Source organism: Erpetoichthys calabaricus, chromosome 1 (genome assembly GCF_900747795.2).
Source record: "Erpetoichthys calabaricus chromosome 1, fErpCal1.3, whole genome shotgun sequence".
Lineage (NCBI taxonomy): Eukaryota > Metazoa > Chordata > Cladistia > Polypteriformes > Polypteridae > Erpetoichthys > Erpetoichthys calabaricus.
The window spans coordinates 247,593,484-247,618,093 of NC_041394.2; the positions used below are offsets into that span (position 1 = coordinate 247,593,484).

The 24,610-nt window shown below is 37.8% G+C and overlaps 1 protein-coding gene across 1 annotated transcript in view; it reads right to left on the reverse strand.

Annotated features, from left to right (window-relative positions):
* usp6nl (USP6 N-terminal like) overlaps positions 1–24,610 on the reverse strand; it is a 308,470-nt gene that overhangs the window by 270,997 nt on the left and 12,863 nt on the right. Inside the window, exon 2 of the mRNA XM_028813853.2 lies at positions 18,115–18,191. Coding sequence (XP_028669686.1) covers positions 18,115–18,118 — 4 coding nt within the window. The 5' untranslated portion in view covers positions 18,119–18,191. The remainder of the gene's footprint in view (positions 1–18,114; positions 18,192–24,610) is intronic.

Sequence of the window (24,610 nt, forward strand, 5' to 3'; positions counted from 1 at the left end):
CAGGGCGTCATTTGCTTTTGTCTCTGCTGCACTCCACATGCACCTCTGAGCCATGTTGACTTTTCATTATTCTTTTCGGTTACGATGCACGACTTGCGTCCACTATTGCAAACTGTTTTACGCGCCATGGTCTTAGAGTTGGTGGGCGGGTCTCCGTGAGTTGCTCTTGCGAGCGGGAACATGACCAGGCGGCGTGTATACTTTGAGAACGAGGGTGGATGCGGCAGGACCATCTAAGAAGAGGCATGTTTGTCGCGGATGTGAATCGCTGTATGCAGCGTGTAAAACAGTTTGTTTGTCGTGGATGTCAATCGCTGTATGCAGCAAGGTTATTATAGTTTTGCCTTTTTATATTAGTTTTTATTTCTATATTTTTTCTGACCTTACTTGGAAATTCAGTTTAGTTTTAGTTTTCCTTCATCATGTATTTTTAGTTTTAGTTTAGTTTTTATTTCACAACGACATTTCTATTTTATTTTTATATATATTGGTTTCAGTTTTAGTTTTAGTAATTATGGCATGGAGCTCCTACGGAGTTAGTTTTGTGTCACAATCAGACAACTGTACACTTAACAGATTTGGATATGAGTTTAATGTTAGTGGAAGCTTACTACACTACATGGTTTACTATCTGGTTTTGTTTTTGTCTGATAAAAACAAGCATAATCAAAACTAGACACTGAATATGAACAATTTTACACAATTTTATTTTTTAAAATATTTTCTCATGAAAATCAAAGGGGCTTAGGAAGAACAGGGCTGTTAGACTTGAATCAGTATGTAGACCCCACCTAGCTGTATTGAGGGAAACAAAGAACAACAAGCATGTAGTGTCAAGGTTAGGGGCACTGAGTCTTGAATAGACCACCATAAAGGACAGTAAACCCATAATGAGCAGAGCAAGAGCAGGTAATAGGAGTATGGACAGGCATAAAACAACAGAGACAGCGTCTGAAATTAACAACATATACATTATCTAAACCTGTTTATCCAGAGTAGGATTGCAGGAAATCTGGAGCCTACCACAGCAGGTTTGAATACAAGGCAGGAAAAATCCCTGGTATGCAATATGTATGATAAGGCTGATGTTCAGAACAAAAAGAATATGATATTTCAACTATCTGTTTTGAGAGAAAGAGAGAAAAACATTGAAAAAAGGGTGACAAATATTTTAAAATATAATTCTGCTAATGTATTCCTTTCACAATATCAGGTATTATGAGTTGTGAATACGAAAAAAGATAAAATTCATAAATATGGGATAAATACAAAAACCCATTAGTATGTTTAGTTTTTCATCACTTGTCAGACTCTCTACCTTTGTTTGTATCGCTTCATTGTTAAACTGTTTTTAAAGCAAAAGTGATTGGTCAGCAACAATATGCTGATCTTGTATGATGACCTAGTCAGTCTCTCAATCAGTGCAGTTTTATTTTCAAAAACCGGGAGTGCTCTCCCCTCGACTTTCTTGTATACTCAGATATGGGGATGGATATTTGAGGAGTAAACCGCAAGACAATGATTATATATTTATACTATGTACTGTACATTAAGGAACCATCAACAACAAATCAAATTAATAATATATTGAACAATTATTATTATAAAAGTAAAGTTGAATAAATCGGACTCTGCCGCTGTATAAATAAAAAAAATAAATAAAAAAAAATCGAGAATGTGTTCAGGTAAAGTACCACTTCCGGTTGATGGATTTGGCTCAAAAGTTAATACAGATCTATAATTGTGGTGTAACAACCACATGCCGAATTTCATCCATCTATCTAGTTGCATTTTTGAGTTATCGTGTTTACACACAAACAGACACACACACACACACACTTCAAAGAAAACAGTATTGTTGGACACTGTTTAGTCTATAACATCAAGATTCATCAAAATATCGAGGTCGAATTTTTTCATGATTACTATACTTTCTCTATACTTCATATATGAGAAAGTAAAAATGATTTCTCCTGTGCGAAGTGGCAGGTAAATTGCCGTCAACAAAAAGCAGACACCTAAGAAATAAACTGAAACATTACTCACTCGTGATTTTTCTGTCCATATGGTAAACGTTTTGTTGACCAGCAAATTCTGATTTCAGCCGTTTGAATAACACCTTAATATACAACAAGCACAAAGAAAGGCGGCACACAAATCGCTTTCTATTTCTCACGCTTTACGCACCCGCACTCAGCTTGCTCTGTCACCACAAATGCTGTGTGAACAGCCGCCCTCCGTCACCAGCCGTCGTTCACTGGATGAATATATGTGGGCGGTTCGTGGTGGATGACTTTGTTTTAGAGAAAACTTACAAGGGTTAAAGACTAATGGCAAGAATATTCATTCAAAAACGAAAACTAAAAATATTATAGTAAATTATTGTTTTATTTCAGTTAGTTTTTCCAGCTACTTTAATAGTTTCGTTTAGTTTTAGTTTTTCATTTCGGTTTTGTTAATTATTTTATTTCAGTTTCCGAAAATGTTTTTTAATAATAGTTTCAGTTTTGATTTTAGTTTTCGTTAACTATAATAACCTTGGTATGCAGCGAGGGGTATCCCATGGTCTTAGAGTTGGTGGGCGGGTCTCTGTGAGTTGCTCTTGCAAACAGGCACATGACCAGGCAGTGTGTATGCTTCGAGAACGAAGGTGGACGCGGCAGGACCATCTAAGAAGAAGCATGTTTGTCGCGGATGTGAATCGCTGTATGCTGTGTGTAAAACAGTTTGTGAGAGGTATCCTATGGTCTTAGAGCTGGTGGGCGGGCCTCCGTGAGTTGCTCTTGCGACCGGGCACATGACCAGGCAGTGTGTATGCTTCGATGTGAATCGCTGTATGCAGCGTGTAAAACAGTTTGTCGCGGATGTGAATCGCTGAATGAGCATGCGATGGCAGTCCTCCAATTGTCAGTCATGGACAATTGTATGTTACCCTCTCCAGAGTTCCATCTTTTCATTCACCTACAGTCAAACCCACCCCCATTTGGACAACTGTGTCTTTCAGGAAGTGTTCACCCATCAATACATAATTATGCGGTGTATGCTACGCCGCGGGTTGGCTAGTTTTATTTATTAGGTTAAATTTTCCCAGAAATCTTTGATTCCACAAATTTACCAAAGGTTTATCTATAACATTCATAAGTTCTGACAAGTCCGACACTTCATCAGAATTTCCTGTCTAAACTCAGAAATTCAAATGTAAAAAGTCAAATTAAAAAAAATCTGTAAAGCACGCAAATTGACCTCTCAAAAAAAAGAGACCAGCTACAGCTACTATAGCAAGAAGATGGGAACAAGTGTGTCAATGCACTGCACAACAAAAATGTGGCACTTCAAATATCGCCCATTACTAAGCTTTGAATTGTATATTATTTTTCAATCTAGCAAAGCTGGCATATCCTTAAGACTAATGTTTTCACTGACTGTGGATATATAATTTAGTAGTCTTTTTTTGCAATCTAGAGAAGTAGCAAGCCATTTTTAAAAATGTAATGGATTAAACATTAAAATCAAACTGAAATTACAGTAAAAGAAATTCCTCTGTGAAAAAATGATTTGTTTATTTGAAATTTTGAGTATAACTCTGTTTGGTTTAATTTTTTTATTGGATACATAATGTAAACTGCTAGCCTGAATCAATTCTATAAACTGACTTTTTAAAAACCTTACTAAAAGAACAAATTCACCTTGTTTCACTTCACTTTCTGTGGCAACTAAACCATGTATCTTAGAAGCAGAAACATGCATCTGTTCACTTAGTATGAAGAGGACTGAGTTGTGTTTTTCCTCTTTTCAGGATTATAACAAAACTGTAACAGAGCCTTTCCTTCTAAATAAATATTTAACTAATGCAATGAAACAAGCAGTGTTAGCATTGAGTCACTGGGCTATTAGACAACCAAAAATCTAGAAAATCTAGCTATATTGCCGTTTATCTCTTGCATAAAATCATAAAGGATTGAGTGATTGGAGAAAAATACACAGCACAACTCCCTGGGTGCAGCACTGCGGTATTCCTTAATTTCAAAAAGCTTAAGACAACTTTCCATATTTATTTTCTGCAGATCAAAACACCATCTCTGATATACACATAAGATTTAAGGCTTTACACACATTAAACTTGACATACTGCATCTGTTTCTTTACTAAGCATTCTTGGATTAAAACAGCGAATGGTAAATTTAATGTCATTGGGTATTTTACGGATTAAAAATGCATGGAATCCCAAATAAGAAATAAAATTGATTTATGTAGCCTATTTTAAACCATGCCAAGATCCGCTCACAGAGGTCTTATAAAAAAAAAAATAAAGTAATAATAATAAAGACACGTAATACCTTATAAGACAACAGAAGGAATAAAAACTTATTTGCATGACTTACACAAGTGCTACAAGTACCCAGGATTTCAAAATGAATACAACATTTATTGCCTCATATTAATTACCTTTAAAAGACTTCTTAACACTAGACATTACAGGGGTAAGGACCCCACCAATCATGAACCAGGTATTCTCCCCTTTACAGTTTTATGAATTTACTGGCAATAAACCAGCATTAAAATAAGGTACAAATTACAATCTGACAAATGAAATGAATGTAAAAGTTCTGTCCTAAGTGTTTACTGTTAAATATTTTTTGTTTAATGTGCATTTATCCATATGATTGCTATGGAAGAAAGCATTTCATCTAATGGCAAATTGAACAATTACTGATCTTATAAAAAGCCAAATAGAAAAAAGAATAACCCACTAATAATCATGTGGAAAACACTTTCTCTCTGCTATACAATAAACAGTAGGGTTGAAAGGAGGTGTCACTGTCTGTCTGCAGTTTAGTTCAGTGAGGAATGACATTATTCTATAAATAAATACATTTCTTAGAATCTATCTGAAACATAAAAATACTTAAATAAGTGAGCTTTTCATGCATCTTCAAGGTGGCAGCAGTGAAACTAGAAATTTACCAAGGTGTGCACATGCCATTCCAAATAAAAATGTCTACATAATACCCCAGATTTTACTAGTCATATTCTCAGTAATACACCACAGGAGACATTATGACAACAAAAACAACAAATCACCTATTAAAAAAGACCCTGAAATAAAAACAGCGGTATTAACTGACAAGCAACAGAACTGCAAAGTGCCTATGCAGACATGACGTGCATCTACCAAGAAGAAATATCTGACACTGTACAATTTTAAAAGAACAGCACATACAGTATAAAAGATAACCACGTGTACATGTTTATACAGCCTTTTTAAAGGAATATTTGATAACCACCGAAAATCTGAAAAACCTGCAAATGTAGCAGAGAACCATGTGTCTGTCTATTTTTCTATTAAATTTCACACATCAATATTCTTCCATCTGACAGAATTATGAATTAAAGATAGTGAAAGTCAGTGAATGACCCCATAAAGGATGCATACCGTTTAGCCTGGGCAATATACCACAACAAAATATTGTATGATATATGGTACATAAACTAACATTACCTACTGTAAGAACACAACCCAACTGTGACCAGTTCACGTATTACACCATCGAAACATTTAATGTTCAGTAAAAAGTAAAGGGGTCTAAATGATATTTGTGGTGGATAAAGACTGAACAGGGGAATGTATTTTAATGTCTTCATAATGTGCTATTTCAATTAGTAACACCAATTAAAAAGACACAATGAATAACAAGCCAAGTGAGCTACAGCTAGAGCTCCTTTACATAAAAGTAACAATAGTTTTTCATTTATTCATTATTAAATACAGATTTTCACAGTAATTTTAGTGAAAAATTAAACAAAAAAGAGAAGTAACAGTTTCCATAATTTAGACAAGAACTGATGGAAAAATGGGGGGTGGGAACTGGAAGGCAAACAAAGAGGGAGTATCACAAACAAAATACAGATTTAATTTGCCAAAAAGCATATTTTCACTTTGTGTTTTTATACTTCTAATATGGAAATAAAATTACATTTTAGACATTTTAATTTAAAACAATTTGACCAACAGCCTTAGTAAACACTGAATCCTTGGAAACTCATTTATTCTCTTTTCCTGTTAAATGTAGTTACATATTGAGTTATTAAGCATTATTCAAGCTTCAATTTTAGAATGTCTTAAAAGTTAAGAAAGAAAGCACTACTTTTCCCTAAATGTGTTTGGCTTGTACATCATATTGACTTATAGATGTGGACTACTTTAAATATATAAAGACAATATAAACTTAGTTGAAATATGTGATAAATTCAGTCAAAACTATTAAACTGAAATACACAGTAAGGATTCACTGCAGTTGAGACAACATGTTATAAAAAACTAAAGCAACCCTGAGGAAAAAGCTGCACATTATGAAAGCCCACCAGGCAAAGAGCTGGAAATATCTTTTTTCAAAGGAACAAGAATCACTGAATAGAACAGGAGCAAAGCAAAAGAGGCCATTTCCTAAGGAAGGGATTTTAAGCAAGTACAGCCTAAGCAGCAAAGCTAATCTTCAGTTACTAAATCTTCTCAGAGTTGAACACAGGGTTACCTAATGAGTCTGCATAACCAATGCCAGTTCAGCTGGCTAGAGAAGAAGAGTGGCATCAGAGGCTTTAAATAAAAAGTAACTTTTCTACAATGAACTAATAGCACATGAAGACAACACACTACTTACACAATGATTTAGGTGAGCATGAACGCTGTGGAAGCAATACGCAATAAGAACATACTGATAATTCTTTGGCTATTATCTGCACTCATTATATTAAGTCTGACATCTGTACTGTACAGTGACACCATTCAGAAACATTCCTTTTTTAATTTCTTTACTGAGATTTTAGAAAACAAAGCATTGCAATAATACATTTTGTCATTAATTCAATATAGAATATTAGTTTTGAGGGCGGCACGGTGGTTACATGGCGCTGCTGCCTCGCAGTTAGGAGACCCGAGTTCGCTTCCCGGGTCCACCCTGCGTGGAGTTTGCATGTTCTCCCCGTGTCTGCGTGGGTGTCCTCCGGGCGCTCCGGTTTCCTCCCACAGTCCAAAGACATGCAGTTTAGGTGGATTGGCAATTCTAAATTGGCCCTAGTGTGTGCTTGGTGTGTGGGTGTGTTTGTGTGTGTTCTGCGGTGGGTTGGCACCCTGCCCAGGATTGGTTCCCTGCCTTGTGCCCTGTGTTGGCTGGGATTGGCTCCAGCAGACCCCCGTGACCCTGTGTTCGGATTCAGCGGGTTGGAAAATGGATGGTTGGATATTAGTTTTATACACCCAAGAAACATTTTGATATGTCTTTTGCCAAAGTCATCCAATCAAATAATGCATTACAAAACTGGCTTCAGCTTCTCCTAAAAATGCCCCCTGACATGCTAACCCTCCACCAGCCCCCACCAAGCCTGGTTCAGCTGACAGTGACTTACTGTTCTTTGTGAGCCAATTACAAAAGGAAAAGAGCAGGCAGCACTTTCCGGCTCTGTGTCAGTATTGTATAATTCATTGTCATGCTTTATTAGAGGAGCACTATAGCTAACTACATTTTACAACTTAGACCAAATTCTTGAATGTGTAGGCTTGCATTTTCAAAAACAGATTGAATTTTCCATGTTTTGTTTGTAATAAATAAGAAATACTTTGTATTTGCATATTTCCTGTCTAATATAAAGTTCAGCTGCGTTCATTTTTACAAAGTATATCACATTTGTCCCCATAAAGTGGTCTACCTTTTATAATCAAACTGTGCTATAGACTATTGCAATTAAAAAATAGCATTGGCAAATGAAAAGAGGAAATATTGATGCACGCACTACGGAGAAGCATAGTAGCACAGTGGTTAGGATTGCTACCTCACAGCTCCATAGGCAGGGTTTAAATTCTAGGCACTGCCTCTGTGCAATTTGCATGTTCTTTCTGTAATCGCATTGTTGCTCCCCTAGATAGTGTGGCTATATAAATAAAGAAAGAGAGCAAGTATGGTTGTGACCAGAATAAAACCAAGGAAACTAAGGTAAACAAAAATTGATTTTTTTTTTAAAATAAACTTTATGAATAGATCAATACAAGGAGAACACAGCACAGAAAATAAACAGAACAGACAAGAATAAACCTTGTGTCGTCTTTGAGCCTAACTGCACAGGTATTGACCCTGTCTTCTGGTAATGGAGGCTTGTACAGTTTGTCACCAAAGAACCATAAAATACGCTACCAAATGTGACCTTAAGTTCCATCACTCACTCTTCTCACCTCTCTTCCACCTGCCAGTCAAGCTCTTCCCCCCAACTCGCTTTCCAAGCTCACTAAGCCTGTAGGCTGGAGACAGCTTTAAGCCACGTTCTGGGTTCTTTTCCGGTCAAAGATCATTGTCTCAGCCCTACTTTTGCAACAGTGACATCAAGTTTAAGTTTCTGGGCCAACCATTACAATACTGAAATACACACGCTGTAAATAAATATTTAAGTTTACTTCAACTTTTTTTCCCATTTTTCAATCCTCACTTTTTATTTTTAAAAATAGTACATGTGATCACTTGTAAATAATTGGCAGATGCTATGAGATTAAAATTATACATTTCCAGATGTTTACACTACCCTGTTCATCAAATTAAGTCTGTGAAGAAATTCCAATTCTTCTGCATAGCAAAGTCTACCTGATCTGCACTAAAACATTTGCAGAATCTATAACTCAATAATAAGTGTAATACAGGACACAAAAAATGAAAGCAATTACAGTCAAAGACAAAAGAAAAAAATACTAATTCTACAGCTAAATTTTAAATAAATGAATTAACTTAAACAAGCATAGATTTGCAAGATAATATAAGCAAGTCAACTAAATCTAATTCAGAGCTTATTAACAATGCTACTAAAAAACATTCGAAAATATCCTCACGAAGGAACAAGCCGCTTTTCCAAACCCATGCTATGCCATCTGGAAAGAGATTAATAGGCCCAGGTTTCCCTTTCCAGCATGACTGTGAGCCAGAGCCACAGCAGTAAAGAATTAATTATCTGACTAAGAAGACGAGCTTAAGATTCAAAATTGCTTCCATAGTGAGCAAGTCTCAATCCAATCAAGACAATCTGGAAATACTCCATAAGAAGAAAAAAGGAGTAAAGGTGAATACAGTGGTGTGCTGAACAAATAAAAAGATATTTCTGCATTTACCTATTGAGAAATATATATTTCAAAACATAATGTGAAAACAGCTGGCCAGGATTCCTTAATCAAGCAACTTTTCCTCTCATGTTTTACTCGTTTTACATGTTTCTTGGTAAACTGACACACACTCTATTAATGTATTTGAACTTTCGAATATTTTAAGAAGAAATTGTTTACAGTATCAAATATCTTTCTGCTTCTGCAAACAAAAAAATAATATATTAAACAAACATAAACTTTAAAACACTAACCCTTTCATTGGCCATTTCTTAACACACAGTATTTAAAAAAGATCACCTTTCTTGGCTCCAGTAAATGGCTACGTATTTCTTTAAAAGGTAAATCTTAATGGCATACATTTAAACTAACCTGCTAATTACACTCTGCAACGCTACACTTCGACAGCTGAGGGGCAGTCCCCACACCATAGTAATTTGGAACAAGGGATGTAATTAGGGTTAAAAAAGGAGTGTGAGGGCAGCTTTAAATTGGCGTAAACACGAGTCTATACTGAAATCAAAATAACACAGTAACAGTAAATTATTCAGCTACGTGTAACTTTACTCTAATATGGTGCTTTCCCAACTTTTTCAGATTGTTCATGCATAACCTTTAAACAGCACTCCTGGGGCTGCCAACATGATACAAATCACAGTTTGAGCATTCACCTCCCAAAACCTTCTTGGTTTGGATTATACTGATGAGAGGGAGCAGATTCTTTACTACTGAATGCAAGAACCAAATCAATATACCAAATGACTGTGAACAATTAAAAGAAAAAGTCAAGGAACACAACAAGCATCTGAATAGAATTAATTGTGTTTGGTCTTGGCAAAATGTTAGAGGTGGAAAAAGTCTCATTTATACAATTCCTAAGTGGTACACTTTTCTTTTTTTTTTTATATAAACAGAATCTGGGTCATTAGTAAGCACAGTTGTCTGCTTTTGCTGCCATCATTCTGGTATAAGAAATCATTTCGTAACTAAACGCCCAGAGCAAACATTGCAATGCTTTTATTATATTCTGTACACTGAAAATGACACCACATTGTTGACAACAATGAAATAAAGTGGTGAAAAGCAAATAAATAATAAAGTACAGATGGACAAAGCATATTCTAAATTTGTAAGTCGCTAAAATGGTATAGCTGAAAGACTGCAAAGCAGACACTGCAGGTTTACTCTCTACCACCTGCTCAATGTCAGACCTTGAGCAGGTCACCTATCTGGGCCATAACTTAATAAGTGAACAACGCAACAGAACTGGACTATAAAATGTTTTGAGAATGGCAAGATCTTGCATATACTAGACAGTCTCTGCACAGAAATACAATGGCCACTTTTAGTTGTATCAATTAATCTAATCTAAGATGGAGTGGACATATGAAATCCATACAGCATTATTGCTACTCAAGTTAAACTGGTGGCCCATGTGCTACAATGTCACAACAGTGTGTGGCACCACAAAATCACCCTACTAACACAAAAAGAGCAAAAACAAACAAATAAATAATACATATGTATAAAATATATAATGCAACCAGCATTATGTGCAGTGAATGATAACAGCATGGGAACTGCATGGAGGAAAACATTTTAGATAGATAGATAGATAGATAGATAGATAGATAGATAGATAGATAGATAGATAGATAGATAGATAGATAGATAGATAGATAGATAGATAGATAGATAGATAGATAGATAGATAGATAGATAGATAGATAGATAGATAGATAGATAGATAGATAGATAGATAGATAGATAGATAGATAGATAGATAGATAGATAGATAGATAGATACTTTATTAATCCCAAGGGGAAATTCACATACTCCAGCAGCAGCATACTGATACAAAAAAACAATATTAAATTAAAGATTGATAACAATGCTGCTAAAAACAGACAATAACTTTGTATAATGTTAACGTTTACCCCCCCGGGTGGAATTGAAGAGTCGCATAGTTTGGGGGAGGAACGATCTTCTCAGTCTGTCAGTGGAGCAGGACAGTGACAGCAGTCTGTCGCTGAAGCTGCTCTTCTGTCTGGAGATGACACTGTTTAGTGGATGCAGAGGATTCTCCATAATTGATAGGAGCCTGCTGAGCGCCCGTCGCTCTGCCACAGATGTCAAGCTGTCCAGCTCCATGCCAACAATAGAGCCTGCCTTCCTCACCAGTTTGTCCAGGCGTGAGGCATCCTTCTTCTTAATGCTGCCTCCCCAGCACACCACCGCGTAGAAGAGGGCGCTCGCCACAACCGTCTGATAGAACATCTGCAGCTTATTGCAGATGTTGAAGAACGCCAGCCTTCTAAGGAAGTATAGTCGGCTCTGTCCTTTCTTACACAGAGCATTAGTATTGGCAGTCCAGTCCAATTTATCATCCAGCTGCACTCCCAGGTATTTATAGGTCTGAACCATCTGCACACAGTCACCTCTGATGATCACAGAGTCCATGAGGGGTCTGGGTCTCCTAAAATCCACCACCAGCTCCTTGGTTTTGCTGGTGTTCAGGTGTAGGTGGTTTGAGTCGCACCATTTAACAAAGTCCTTGATTAGATCCCTATACTCCTCCTCCTTCCCACTCCTGATGCAGCCCACGATAGCAGTGTCGTCAGCAAACTTTTGCACGTGGTAGGACTCCGAGATGAATTACAAGTCCGATGTATATAGGCTGAACAGGACCGGAGAAAGTACAGTCCCCTGTGGCGCTCCTGTGTTGCTGACCACAATGTCAGACGTGCAGTTCCTGAGACGCACATACTTTAAGATAGTCTGTCTTTAAGATAGTCCACGATCCATGCTACCAGGTATGAACCTACTCCCATCTCTGTCAGCTTGTCCCTAAGGAGCAGAGGTTGGATTGTGTTGAAGGTGCTAGAGAAGTCTAGAAACATAATTCGTACAGCACCACTGCCTCTGTCCAAGTGGGAGAGGGATCGGTGTAGCATATAGATGATGGTATCCTCCGCTCCCATCTTCTCCTGATATGCAAACTGCTGAGGGTCGAGGGCGTGTTGAACCTGTGGCCTCAGGTGGTGAAGCAGCAGCCTCTCCATAGTCTTCATCACATGTGATGTCAGAACAACAGGCCGGAAGTCATTCAGCTCACTAGGACGTGATACCTTTGGGACTGGGGTGATGCAAGATGTTTTCCAAATCCTCTGGACTCTCCCCTGTTCCAGGCTCAGGTTGAAGATGCGCTGTAGAGGACCCCCCAGCTCCGATGCACAGACCTTCAGCAGTCGTGGCGATACTCCATCTGGACCCGCTGCTTTGCTGGCACGAAGTCTCCTCAGCTCTCTGCTCACCTGTGCTGTTGTAATTGTGGGTGTGGATGTCTCTCCTATGCTGGTATCAGCAGAAGGATATGTGGAGGGTGCAGTACTCCGAGGTGAGAGTGGAGAGTGGGTTAGGGTGGTCAAACCTGTTAAAGAAGTTGTTCATTTGGTTTGCTCTCTTCACGTCTCTCTTGATGGTGGCACCCCGCTTCAAGCTGCAGCCAGTGATGATCTTCATCCCATCCCACACTTCCTTCATGCTGTTATTCTGCAACTTCTGCTCCAGCTTTCTCCTGTACTGCTCCTTCGCCGCCCTGAGCTGAACTCTGTGTTCCTTCTGCACGTGCTTGAGCTCATGCTGATCACCGCCTTTAAAAGCCCTTTTCTTCTCATTCTAAAGGCCCTTGATGTCATTTGTAATCCATGGCTTGTTGTTAGCAGTGTACAGTTCTTACTGGAACTACAATGTCCATACAGAAGTTGATGTAATCAGGTTGATGTAGTCAGTAGTGCAGTCAACAACCTCCTCAATGTTCTCACTATGTGATCCCTGCAGGATATCCCAGTCTGTAGTTCCAAAGCATTCTCTCCGAGTCTTCTCTGCCTCAGTGGACCACTTCCTGAATGAGCGTGTGGATGTAGGTAGGACCCTCACTCTTGGTTTGTAGTGAGGCTGAAGCAGAACCAGGTTATGATCTTGCTTTCCCAAGTGCAGGCAGCGGGGTGGCGCTGTATGCGTCTTTAACATTTGCATACAGTAAATCAATAGTCTTATTTCCGCGGGTGTTACAGTCCACATACTGGGAGAAGGCAGGTAATGTTTTGTCCAGCGTCACATGGTTAAAGTCTCCAGCGATTAGCACTAACGCCTCAGGGTGCTGCGTTTGTAACTTAGCAACAGCAGAATGGATGATGTCACTCGCTGTCTCCACGTCCAAGGAGGGATGTAAACAATAACAACAATGACGTGTCCAAACTCTCTGGGCAAGTAATAGGGACGCAAACTTACGGCCAACAGTTCGATGTCCCTGCAGCAAGTGGAGACTTTGACGTTAACATGTCCAGAGTTACACCACCGTGTATTAACATAGAGAGCGAGTCCTCCTCCTTTGTGCTTCCCGCAGGTACTTGCATCTCTGTCTGCTCTAACTGTGCTAAACCCGGGTAGCTCCACGTTAGCATCTGGGACGGTGGTAGTTAGCCACGTTTCACAAAAGCACAAGAAACTGCATTCTCTGTAGGTTCTGACATTTTTCACCATTTTGATGCGATTAACTTATAAGAATGCTTTAGCCTTCAAAAAAACTGAAATTTCATAGCATCTCCAACACCACAATTCTGCGCCACTATCTGGAAATAAATATCTTCTTTTCCGTTTGTTTCATATTTCTATGTATTAGATCCAACTATAGATATAATGTTTACATTCAAAGTCAGACCAGTCTGCCTTTCTGCAGTGTTTGGAGCATATCTATGTGGTGAGCATTCATAATTTTGAATTCTTGGTGGGTTTCATGAAGTATTCATTAAACAGTGCTATTATTTTAGTGAAATTGTGAGATCTGCAAGTTTAAAACAGAGTATTTAACCAGCTGCTAGATGAAAAATACCTGCTATATGACCCTTCTTTAATACCATATGTAAAAAAGTTAAAATTGTGTGAAGATCAAATAACACAGTTAATATTATAATTTGGCAACTTTATACCTGTCATTTGCTTTTACGATGTTTAAATCCCCAGTGCCCATCAGCCCTGGAGTGCACATGGTTGCTATTTTCTACACAACCTCCTGCGTTGCTATGTTTGGTGAAAACAACTGCACACAGTACTCCAGATGAGATCTTACAAGTTTCTTGATTGACAGTCAAGTTATTTTACAATATTACCTAACATTCTATTTGAATTTTAAATGCACATTTCCTACTGTAAGATTATAATGTCAAAGCAATGTAAACCCCTAAGTCCTCTTCAGAAACTGCTTTCTATAGATTAACATTACCCAGCTTCTAGTTATAGTTAACATTCCTTACCACTTTACACTTGTCTACATTACACTACAATGCCCACAATGTCCATGTCTGTTTGAATTTTTTTTGCTACATCCTAAATATATTCTGCTTGTCATGACATTTAAATTTCATGTGCTTATTTACTAACATAATTTTTGCTATTAATGTAAATTATAGACAGAATAAATGGTGACACTCATGGGACTCCAGTGATGACTTCAGAATAGTCTCCTCTTATGTGTACTGCTTGTCCCCTGCCCAGTCACCATTAGGTAATCCAATTTAATAAATTGCTGCCGATTCCAATATTTTGTAACTCTGGACCTAATCTAGGATTTATCAAACACTCTTTATTGGTATGAAAAAATATTTAAAAAATGATCAGACTGTCCTAGTTACTCATGGAATCTCTTTTAAGACAGGTGGGTGTCCTACTTGTTACCATATCTATTTGTTTCACTCTTCCAGTAACATCAGTATAAATAAATGATTCCTAGCCTCTGTCTTCAACAATTTCCCTAATATGTCCATTTATTTCCAGGATATCCATATTACTAACCGAAAATGGTAAACCGGATGATATGGACGCAGGTACACGGCGATGGGACCATGAGACGTACTGCACAGGCGCGTACAGCGCACGTCTCATAAACCGTAAGCAAGGTCGTATCCACCGCACACGAAGGAGTCACAGCCCAAAAACGAAAGAGCTCAACTGACGTGAATGAGAAATGAAGTAACAACGCGCCTATAGCTAACGACTAACGACACAGCCACACAAAAAAGAGGATTCTGCGCTGCAGCCCAGATTCAAAGCGGAAGAGGCTACGGAGGCCCCACAGGTCCACAAAGATAGTACGGAAGGCGCAGGAAAGTACGAAAGGCAAAGGCGCCTACACAGCATAGTGAAACCCGACATAGTACGGAAGGTGCAGGTGTCACCGCCATATTGTGAGTGACACTACTGCGGAGTGAAGGTGCAGGCGTCACCGCCATATTGTGAGTGGCACTACTGCGGAGAGAAGTTAAGGATAAATGTGCTGCTTGGGATTGTACAAACCGCTGAACGCTTTACACCAAATTCAGACACAATACAGCTCAATGATACAAACACGAGCCCACCTGGATAAGATCAATGAACGCAGGCACCTACAACACGCATCTGAAACTGCGGAAGCAAAGCAGGCACGGGTTCACAATGAACGAGCTCGACTGACGGATATACAAACACGAGCCCACCTGGATAAAATCAATGAACGCAGGCGCCTACAACGCGCGTCTGAAATGCCGCGGGCAAAGCGGGCACGGCTCCAAAACGAACGAGCTCGACTAATGTATTTCAGGATACCCAACGCCGGGGGTAGGCGAGCGAAGCGAGCAGGGGGCGGAGCCCCCTTGTTATGAAATAAACAAATGAGTATTATGTAACCTGCCTTTGCCTTTGCTTGTAGGTATCCTAGACTAAAGTGGGTGAAGGTTAGAGATAAGAAACTTGAATGCACTATTTCTGCCTAAAAACATTCTGTTACGGGTAAGTTTGTACATCACACAAAAAATCTTAATAGATTACATAGCAAACAAGAAATGATTTCATATAAAAAATAGACATAGCAGGTGGTGGAATGATTTAGATTCTAGGGACAGTTTTTACTTGATTAGTACCTTTAAATTTAGCCATTTCATCTGTAACTCTCATTGAGCCCACCGTCAGAAAGCCTGCACCTGTCATATTTAAGGTGTAATAAAACTTTAAAAGCCACATGTGTGCCTCTAATCCATGTAATTTCATAGCTAGCACACTGTACATTACTCAGCATCAATCCATATCAACGACAAATACAATTTTCTTCTGGCACAAATAACGCTGTGATTACTGGGATCATGTTGCCCTGATTCCTGCATGAACAATGTCAGAAGGAGAAAAGGGTTTAGAAGGGAAGATGACTGAGTGGTTCCCTGCTTTTGTAATTTGGTAATGCAATCAGTCTTTAAATGTTTCTAATGATGTGCAGAACTGTGACCCCAATGCTAAAATGTCTATGTGTTTTCTAATAGAGTTGCTTAATATGAAAGGATTGCAAAAACAGTGGGTTACACAAATCAAAACAGACTCTACTTCCCTGCTGAAACTGTTGAATAATTTCCACTGACAACTAAAACAAAAGCTAACCCATTTGTGTTTGTCATTTTTAAATCTCAATGAATTTTAAATAGTCACTTTTTCCGTAACATTTTCATAGGAAGTTTGAACATCATCATGCACAAGGCAATAACCAGACCTAGATGTGAAACAGTGCAAACTAATACACATTAACTTATAATGGGCCAGGAGTTAATCTAAAACGCATGCTTTCTAGATGTTGCTGGAAGCCGAGGTAGCCAGACAAAAGCCAGACAGGGATGGGAAGAATGTGGACACTCCACACAGAGAGAGATCCAACGGGAATGCTAACCCAGGTCACTGGATGTGCTAGGCAGCAGCATAAACTACTGTACCATAGTGCAGCTCATACTCTAGTTAATTAATCAACACTGAAGTTGCTTGTACCACTTTCTGCCAACACAAACATTAGAAAAGCAACTGTGCTCATTTGCCTTGAATGATACAAACTGCAGATAAGGTAAGTAAATCCTTCTTGACGACAACAAGCTGTCACTCTCCTTCTGATAAGTTTCACTTCAGGATGAGAGGCAGCAGTAATCTTTCCTTATCCCATTTATGTTTAAGACTGCAGCATTTATAGACACTTACAGTATGTGTAAAAAGCAAACAGGAGAAAAGTATATGCATGTAAAGATATGCCTTCACCTGCCATTAGACTGCAAATGATTCCAACATACACAGAATTAAAGCTCACATATCAATACAAAACCACAATGTATTATGCTGACTTTGCTTTCTTTTGGTTTACAGCAGCAAGAAAAGATTGCATGGCATTAGCACCTTCATAATAAAGCACTTAAGAGGCTTTGCAGGGCTATATATATATTTTTAATATAGCAGAAAATCAAGAAACCATTGCTGTGGTGGCTCAAGATCAAACACAAAGAACAGAATTTTAAAAGAAGCCATATCAAGACAAAAGAGAATAAAGAAATATTGTCATACTAAAGAACATCACTTGCTTCTGAAAGCGACCTTCAACTGCTGAATCCAGTCATATTTATTCCATAATGAACTTAATGTTTGATTTCTTTGTGCGTGCTATCCCTGCATTTTTGATTCAACTAATTATCAAGAGGAGAGTGCTGAATGATTAAGAAGCTGCAATTCCCCAGTAATGGCTATCCTGCTGGTTGAGGGGTGCAGAGGGGACGTTAACTGCTGGTTCTCAATTGGCAGAGAAAGAAGAATGAAAAAACCATTTCCACAGCAAAGAAATAACAATTTTCATTCGCTATGTGAAAGTTGGTGATCTAAGGCTAATAAAACAACAACTTCAATGAAAGATGCAATGAATCATTTATGCCAGGCATTTTAACAAACAATTTGCAAAAGCCAGAAAAAATTAAAACGGACGCCCTGAAAAGACAGCTGATTTATAGCATTTGTAATATGTTATGGGCACAGAATTTTATGACATCTGCCATCCTTGCGTGAATGAAAATGAACACAATGCCTTAAAATACAGAGAGAGAGAGAGAGAGACAGAGAGAGAGAAGGAAAGCATCAATTTACTCACTCATGGTAATGTGATGCCTTGCATGAAGTCCGCACAAGTTTCCACTGGAGTTTTATACTGGAAGAAGCACACATGACCTATGCAATAAAAAAATAACACATATCAGCCAATATAATAAATACGAATCTTCATCCATCCATTTCCTATTCCATGTAATTCAATAATATTGCCACTGGAGGTGACAATATGATAATAGATAGACCAATCAAAGAAGTGAACTTTGAATTAACTAGTATGCGTGAGAGTGACCAGTAGCATTACAGTCCAGGGTTGAATCCTGCTTGGCACCCAATGCTTCCTGGATGAGCATTAGTTGTCCAAGTCCGTGAATTGGAAAAGTGAGCCAGAAGATTGATAGCGGCATGAATGTATGGAAATATTTTACTAAATATTTAAAAAATATTTTACAATAGATAAAAAATGTTTTTTTCTGTATGAAACAAGCAGCTTTTTTTAAATATAAAATTTATCATTTAAAAACACTCATTTATACTGCATCACTTAACCTATTCAAAAATGGTTACTTAATGCATGCAGTTACTGTACATGTATAATTAACAGAATGATAACCAAGGTCTTGAAGATCATCTGAAAAATAGAACAAGTATCCAGTTACTATCCTGTACAACCTTCAAAAACTGCAGTGTTGAATATTTTTTTTTTGTAGTCCATTCTCCATTACTTCAATGATGAATATATCAGTCATCCACATAAGACTGCGCGCAGTGCGGAAAAGATAAAAATATGCTCTCATGAATACATAAAACACAACAGTTTGTTTCTTTGTGTGAATAAAACTAGAAGATGCTTAACCTATGAACACTAGTCTCAGATCTTCTGCTCCAGCATTTTTTTTATAAGTTGCCATACAATGATTACTGTCATGTCCCTACATGTAGCCAACTCATCTCCACTAACAGAACACTCCAGTGGCCTCTAACTCTCAGGTGCTAATGCCAGTTCAACCTGGGATCCCAATACTGGGTGAGTTATCACATTCCTCAGGCATGATCTTAAAAAGATAATAAGGCCAATTTGCTCCTTTATGTTTCTTACATACTCTCTTGTGAGGCACAACAGGATGAATGCTCAAAGTTGATAATACATTTATACTTTATTAACCACATTCTATAGCAATTAAAATTAGAAAGTGCTTTACAAAGGAACATCTCTGAGATATAACTTAAGGATACAGAATTCAATTACTCTGGTATGATCACTCTAACATTCGCACTGCTCCACCAGTGTTTGTGTGAGTCTTCCATGGATACTCTGGTCTCTTCTCAAAGAAGTGCTCAAAACATTAATTGGAATCTACATACTGGCCCTATATGGTTGGAAAAGTGAGTGTGCACTGTGATCAGCTGGCATCCATCCAGATTTTGTTCCTGCATTACACTTGGATGTGGTCAAGAAAGGCTTCCTGTAACCTTGCGCTGGACTAAGCAGTTTCCGAGAATTGACTCGACCTTTTCAAATAACTAAGCAAAGCAGTTTAAAAATCAATTTATATTACAAATCAAAAAAATTAGTAAGCAAATAAGAGTAGACTATTGAAGAACTCAACACAAATATGGAGGATAAGGCAGAGAGTAAAATTGGAGACATACACTCCTTGAGTTACTTTCTTGATTTGCTGATCTAGAAATCGCTTGAATTCTTTGAGGTGTGGATTTGTCATTGGAAATAAGGTTTATAGTCATTGTTAACTTGATGGTCTTATTCAGTTCTAAAAGATTTTTCAGCCACAAACTCTTGCTGTGAATCTCTGTTATATCTCATCCCAAAGGTGCACTACTGGATTGTGATCTTGGTACTGTAAAGGTCATTGGAGTAAGATGAAGGAACTGTCATGTCCATCAAACCATCCATTTAAAAAGGGTAGAATGTGGCTATAAGTGGATGCTCAGGGTCAGCAACAATTCTTAGATACACTGTGGCATTTGAATGACTTCAATTTGGTACTAAGGTGCCTAATGTGTGTCAAGCAATGAGGCTTTCAGTTTGGACATTCTCAGCTTAACTCCCTCATTAGGGAGGTGTTTTCATCAACAGGACTGCTGCTCACTTGATGTTTTTGTTTATTACATCATTATCTGTAAACTCTTAGTGACTCTGTTGTATAAAGATCCCGATTGTAAGACACTGGAAACACCATGTCCTAAACCAACAGCCATAAAACAGTCAAAGTCATTTAGATTATGTATGCTACCCATTCTACTGTTCTGTCAAAGAGCAACTAAACTCTTGTCTGTATGCTGTACATACTGAGTTAGAGTCACATAACTGTGTATCTATCTGTAAAACTAACTCCAAAAGAAGGCCATTTGCATTACCTTTTCAGCATGCATAATGAGGTGGCCACTGAATGCACTAGCATCTGAACAACTGGACACAAATAAGTAAGTAAAGTCTGTAAGTTTTTAAGAACATGGTGACTGAAGATGGGCTTAATTTGTCTTTCAGTCATTTAAGACAAAGGTTTACTGAATTTCTGCCAATTTATTCTTACACCAGTCACTTATTTAATATTCAATTTCACACATGGAATTTCTGAAGAACAAATGCATTATGAAACTTTAATTATGAAACCTGTCAATTATAGAAATAACTCTATGGGGAGTAATAAAAGTTTTAAATACTATAATGCAGGACTGTTAGAAACCACAGAAACATTCTTTGCCAGTAGAAGGTTCTTTAGAGAAGTGAAAAAGCCCTGACATCTACTAATGCACCACTATAGTGACTCACCATTTTATGCTCAAGTATCACTTATAAATCATTCCTACTAGCTTCTAAAGTTATACACACAAACATCACATGACTATTATTAAAGAGGGGCTCTAGTCTATAATGTGCATTCACAACAGACCTTGAGCAACAATGGTCTACATCAAGGTTCAGTTCACAATCACTTTTTATATATCAAGTCGTTCTAACACTACAAAATCACAAGGCCTTTTTAGAGTGAAAAAAATGACAATTCAATATAAAATATGTCAATGGATGACTTACTTTAGGGAGAAGAAATTAGAAGAGTTTACCAAGCTGAACTAAGTGAACATACCGTATTCTATGAATGGGCTGACAATGTGAGATGAAGAAAATAAACCAAAACCAGGATCAATACAGCTGGCACAAAACATTCAAATCCTTACATAGAAAATTAAAATTGGGTCCATTTCATATGATCCAAAAATTGCTAGAGAGATATTTATGAAGTTTTAGGGAATTTATGTGACAGTCCAACTTGAAATATAGGCTACTAAAATTTTTTTTTATCCATCACCCTGAAACAAAATGTCTACCATGAATATAGTACAATTTAAAAGCAAATGGTTGGGAATTTGATTAGCAAGATGAATCCATCACGAACAGATGGCTTTGGTTACATTACAATTTAAACCATTTAACGCTAGAATTACCAAAGCCTACAAAAAAACTCATAAATCTGTCCCACCTTAAATCCCTTCGCACCTCTCCGTCAGCATCTTTTGTCCTGTAAATGTGTCGATAAGCAGCAAGCAGCCTACTATCACATCCCTCCACCGTCACACAGCTTTCTCTGCTCAAGTCTGTTTACCTACGTGTCAGTTGCTTAGAGCTGTATAGAGTGAGAAGTCAAGCAAAATGACACCTTTTATAAATACTATATCGTTATTTGGAACACATGCATTTCATGTATGTTCCGTGTCTACAACAATCTATGTAAACACATCGTTAAAATAGAAATGTTTTTCATGTTTTAGTAATAATTGACAAAATGTAGACATGAAGTGTATAATGTGTGAAATCTAATAGCTAAATTGCCCCAATATGAGATGGCAACAAAGTATAGTTTCCAAGGCTTTGTTGTTTAAACCAAAAATCTGCCAGTGCAGACCTAGTCGGAGGTACACTGTAAAGCCTTGTGTGAGTAACTTAACTAGCCAGAGTTCCAACTGTAAACAACTGTACTATGCTCTCATCATGTACTTTAAGGCTTATAGCATGCTACATGACTTCCACTTGGAGAGCATGTCAAACTTAACAACTGTTGTTGCTGGATCTCTTTGGCTTAAGGATGTCAGATTACACAACTAGGAATCCTAATGTATAATGAATTACATGACTGCCTCATGACTTAGAACAATTTAAAATTTCTTTAGTATTGCAAGCTTGCTGCATTTTCACAACTAATTGATGTGGTGCCTGACAGTGCTGGAGCCTGTACAAATGTTATTCAGGTCTGGAGTGTTCAGCTACATTTTTTGTCTATCAGCCTCTCTTCTGCATTTGACGGCCAAACACATACTTTATTTCCTTGAAGCTGCATTGTATATTTTGGACTTCAAGGTTAGTGTTATTGGTTGTAAGCTGTCACACAGACACACACAGTCTGACCCCATGACTTAAGACCAAATCAAATTGTGGCTCATCTCAGTCCATTATGATGGAGTTGCTGTGATGTCACACTACATGACTAATGGTCATGGCCACACACTGTGACTGCTTCTAACTCTCTACGTTTATGTGAAAAGGCACAAAAATAAAATTGGTGAAAAAGTTGTGTAATGTGATGGCTTTAAATTGCTTTGGAGTTTGGTATTAGCCAAACATACATTATGTCTTCCAGATAGTTTTTTTTAAAGTTATCAAGGTTTTGTTGTTAACCATTTTTAGTGCAGAAATATTTCTGGGATTCATACTTCCAATTAATTTCCAATGCTGTCCCTCAAGTATGTGATTCATTCTTTGGTTGACAGAATTCAGAAGACATAGTTCACTCAAGCTTCTCTGCTCAAGATTAAAGAGGTTTAATTCCCTTAGTCTCTCACAGTAGGACATGCTCTTTAGTCCTGGGATGCACTTGGTTGCTGTCTTCTGCACAGCTTCAGGTTTTATAGTATGTTGACCTGAACTGCACCCAGAACTCCAGATATGGTCTCATTAGGACATTATACAGTCTGGTCATAACAACTATAAACTTAAAATTTTACATTTTATTTTTTTAACATTACTTGGGCTATGTCAATGTCCTGTAAACCTACTGTACATAGTAAGTGCCTTTAGTCATGGTATGCTTATCCAGCCCAGCAGGTAGCAGTAGTCTAACAGCTGTCCAAATCACCCAGTTAAAGATAGAAAAGCATATTTTGTAATACACCATGGTAATGTGCTCATAAATATTCCCAAGTAGGTGTATGATTCTTATTAAAATAATCTGTAAAAAGGTGAACTTCAACACTTTACACACACTGATAGAATGGCTTCCTTCATGGCCTTTCTGCTTTTTTATTCAATCTTCATCTGGCTCTTACATAGCTGACTTAGTTTTCAGCTCAGGTATACCTACAAACACTAGGCATGTAGAATATATACTGGCTTTGTTTAAGTTATCATTTACTGTAGCTAGGAAAATTGGTGTACACTGAAAGTGCAAGTAAAAACTAGAATAACAAAATCTAGTTGCATCTTTAAACACAGAGAGAGAGATTATCAATATTTACATGTATCGATGTCTAGTTAGACCACATAATTGCTGTTTTTTGACTAATGTAGATTACTAAGAAGTCCTGTACTAACATGCAGAGTTACTTTGAATATGTAAATGAGATATTGGTATCTAAAGTTGAAGTTAGGACATTACCCAATGTCTGAATCACATTTCCATATGCTATGTTTTGTGGCCAAAATGGCAAAACAACTATAACTTACTTTGAATTAGTTTTAATTTAGTTTTTGAACAGTATTTACAAAATTTCACAACCTGTGCGAAAGAGTGGGTGTTTTAGTTAGTCAATAAACATAAATGAAGGCACAGACAGAAGGGATTGTACTAGACATAATTTGATGTAACTAGAGCTACGTAATGAACTTACTGAGTAGTCAGAAATCTCAATTTAAAGTAACATATGAACTAAACAAAGATGACAGGTAATCTGGGGTGTTGACATTAGCAGAAATGATTTTAACGTAAAACAATAATGTACATCAAGCCATTGCACTCAAGTCATTTGAGTCACAATATGCTCTCTATGGTTGCCCCACGTCAGAATTTTGGCTGCATCAATTTGCTTCTGCCTCAAGCAATGCTGCCACTGACAAGTAACTTATAGCTTTCCGCCTTCTTCTCTCACTCTTAACCTCTGTCCTCCCTTTTCTTCTTCCTCTCTTCCCTCTGCACTTGCACTCCTCCTATTTATAATGGAGACGTGGCACAGGTGCAGCGATTAGCAGCTCCTGGCATCAATTACGGACACGGGGGATCCCACACCTGTGCACTTCAGTGTGGAAATGCCCATGCCCATATCATGTCCGGGAACCACCACGGCCACACTAGCACACCCCCATTTTAAGCTGCGAGTGTGGCGATTATTTATTTAAAAACTGGCAATCCATTTCGAGCCGTAGACCCACTATATCACAAACATACATGGCAATCAGTCAAGAAGTTTACCAAGAAAAGAAAGCCACCTGGTGCTGATTTTCGTCATGGCACACCCAGGATTGCTTA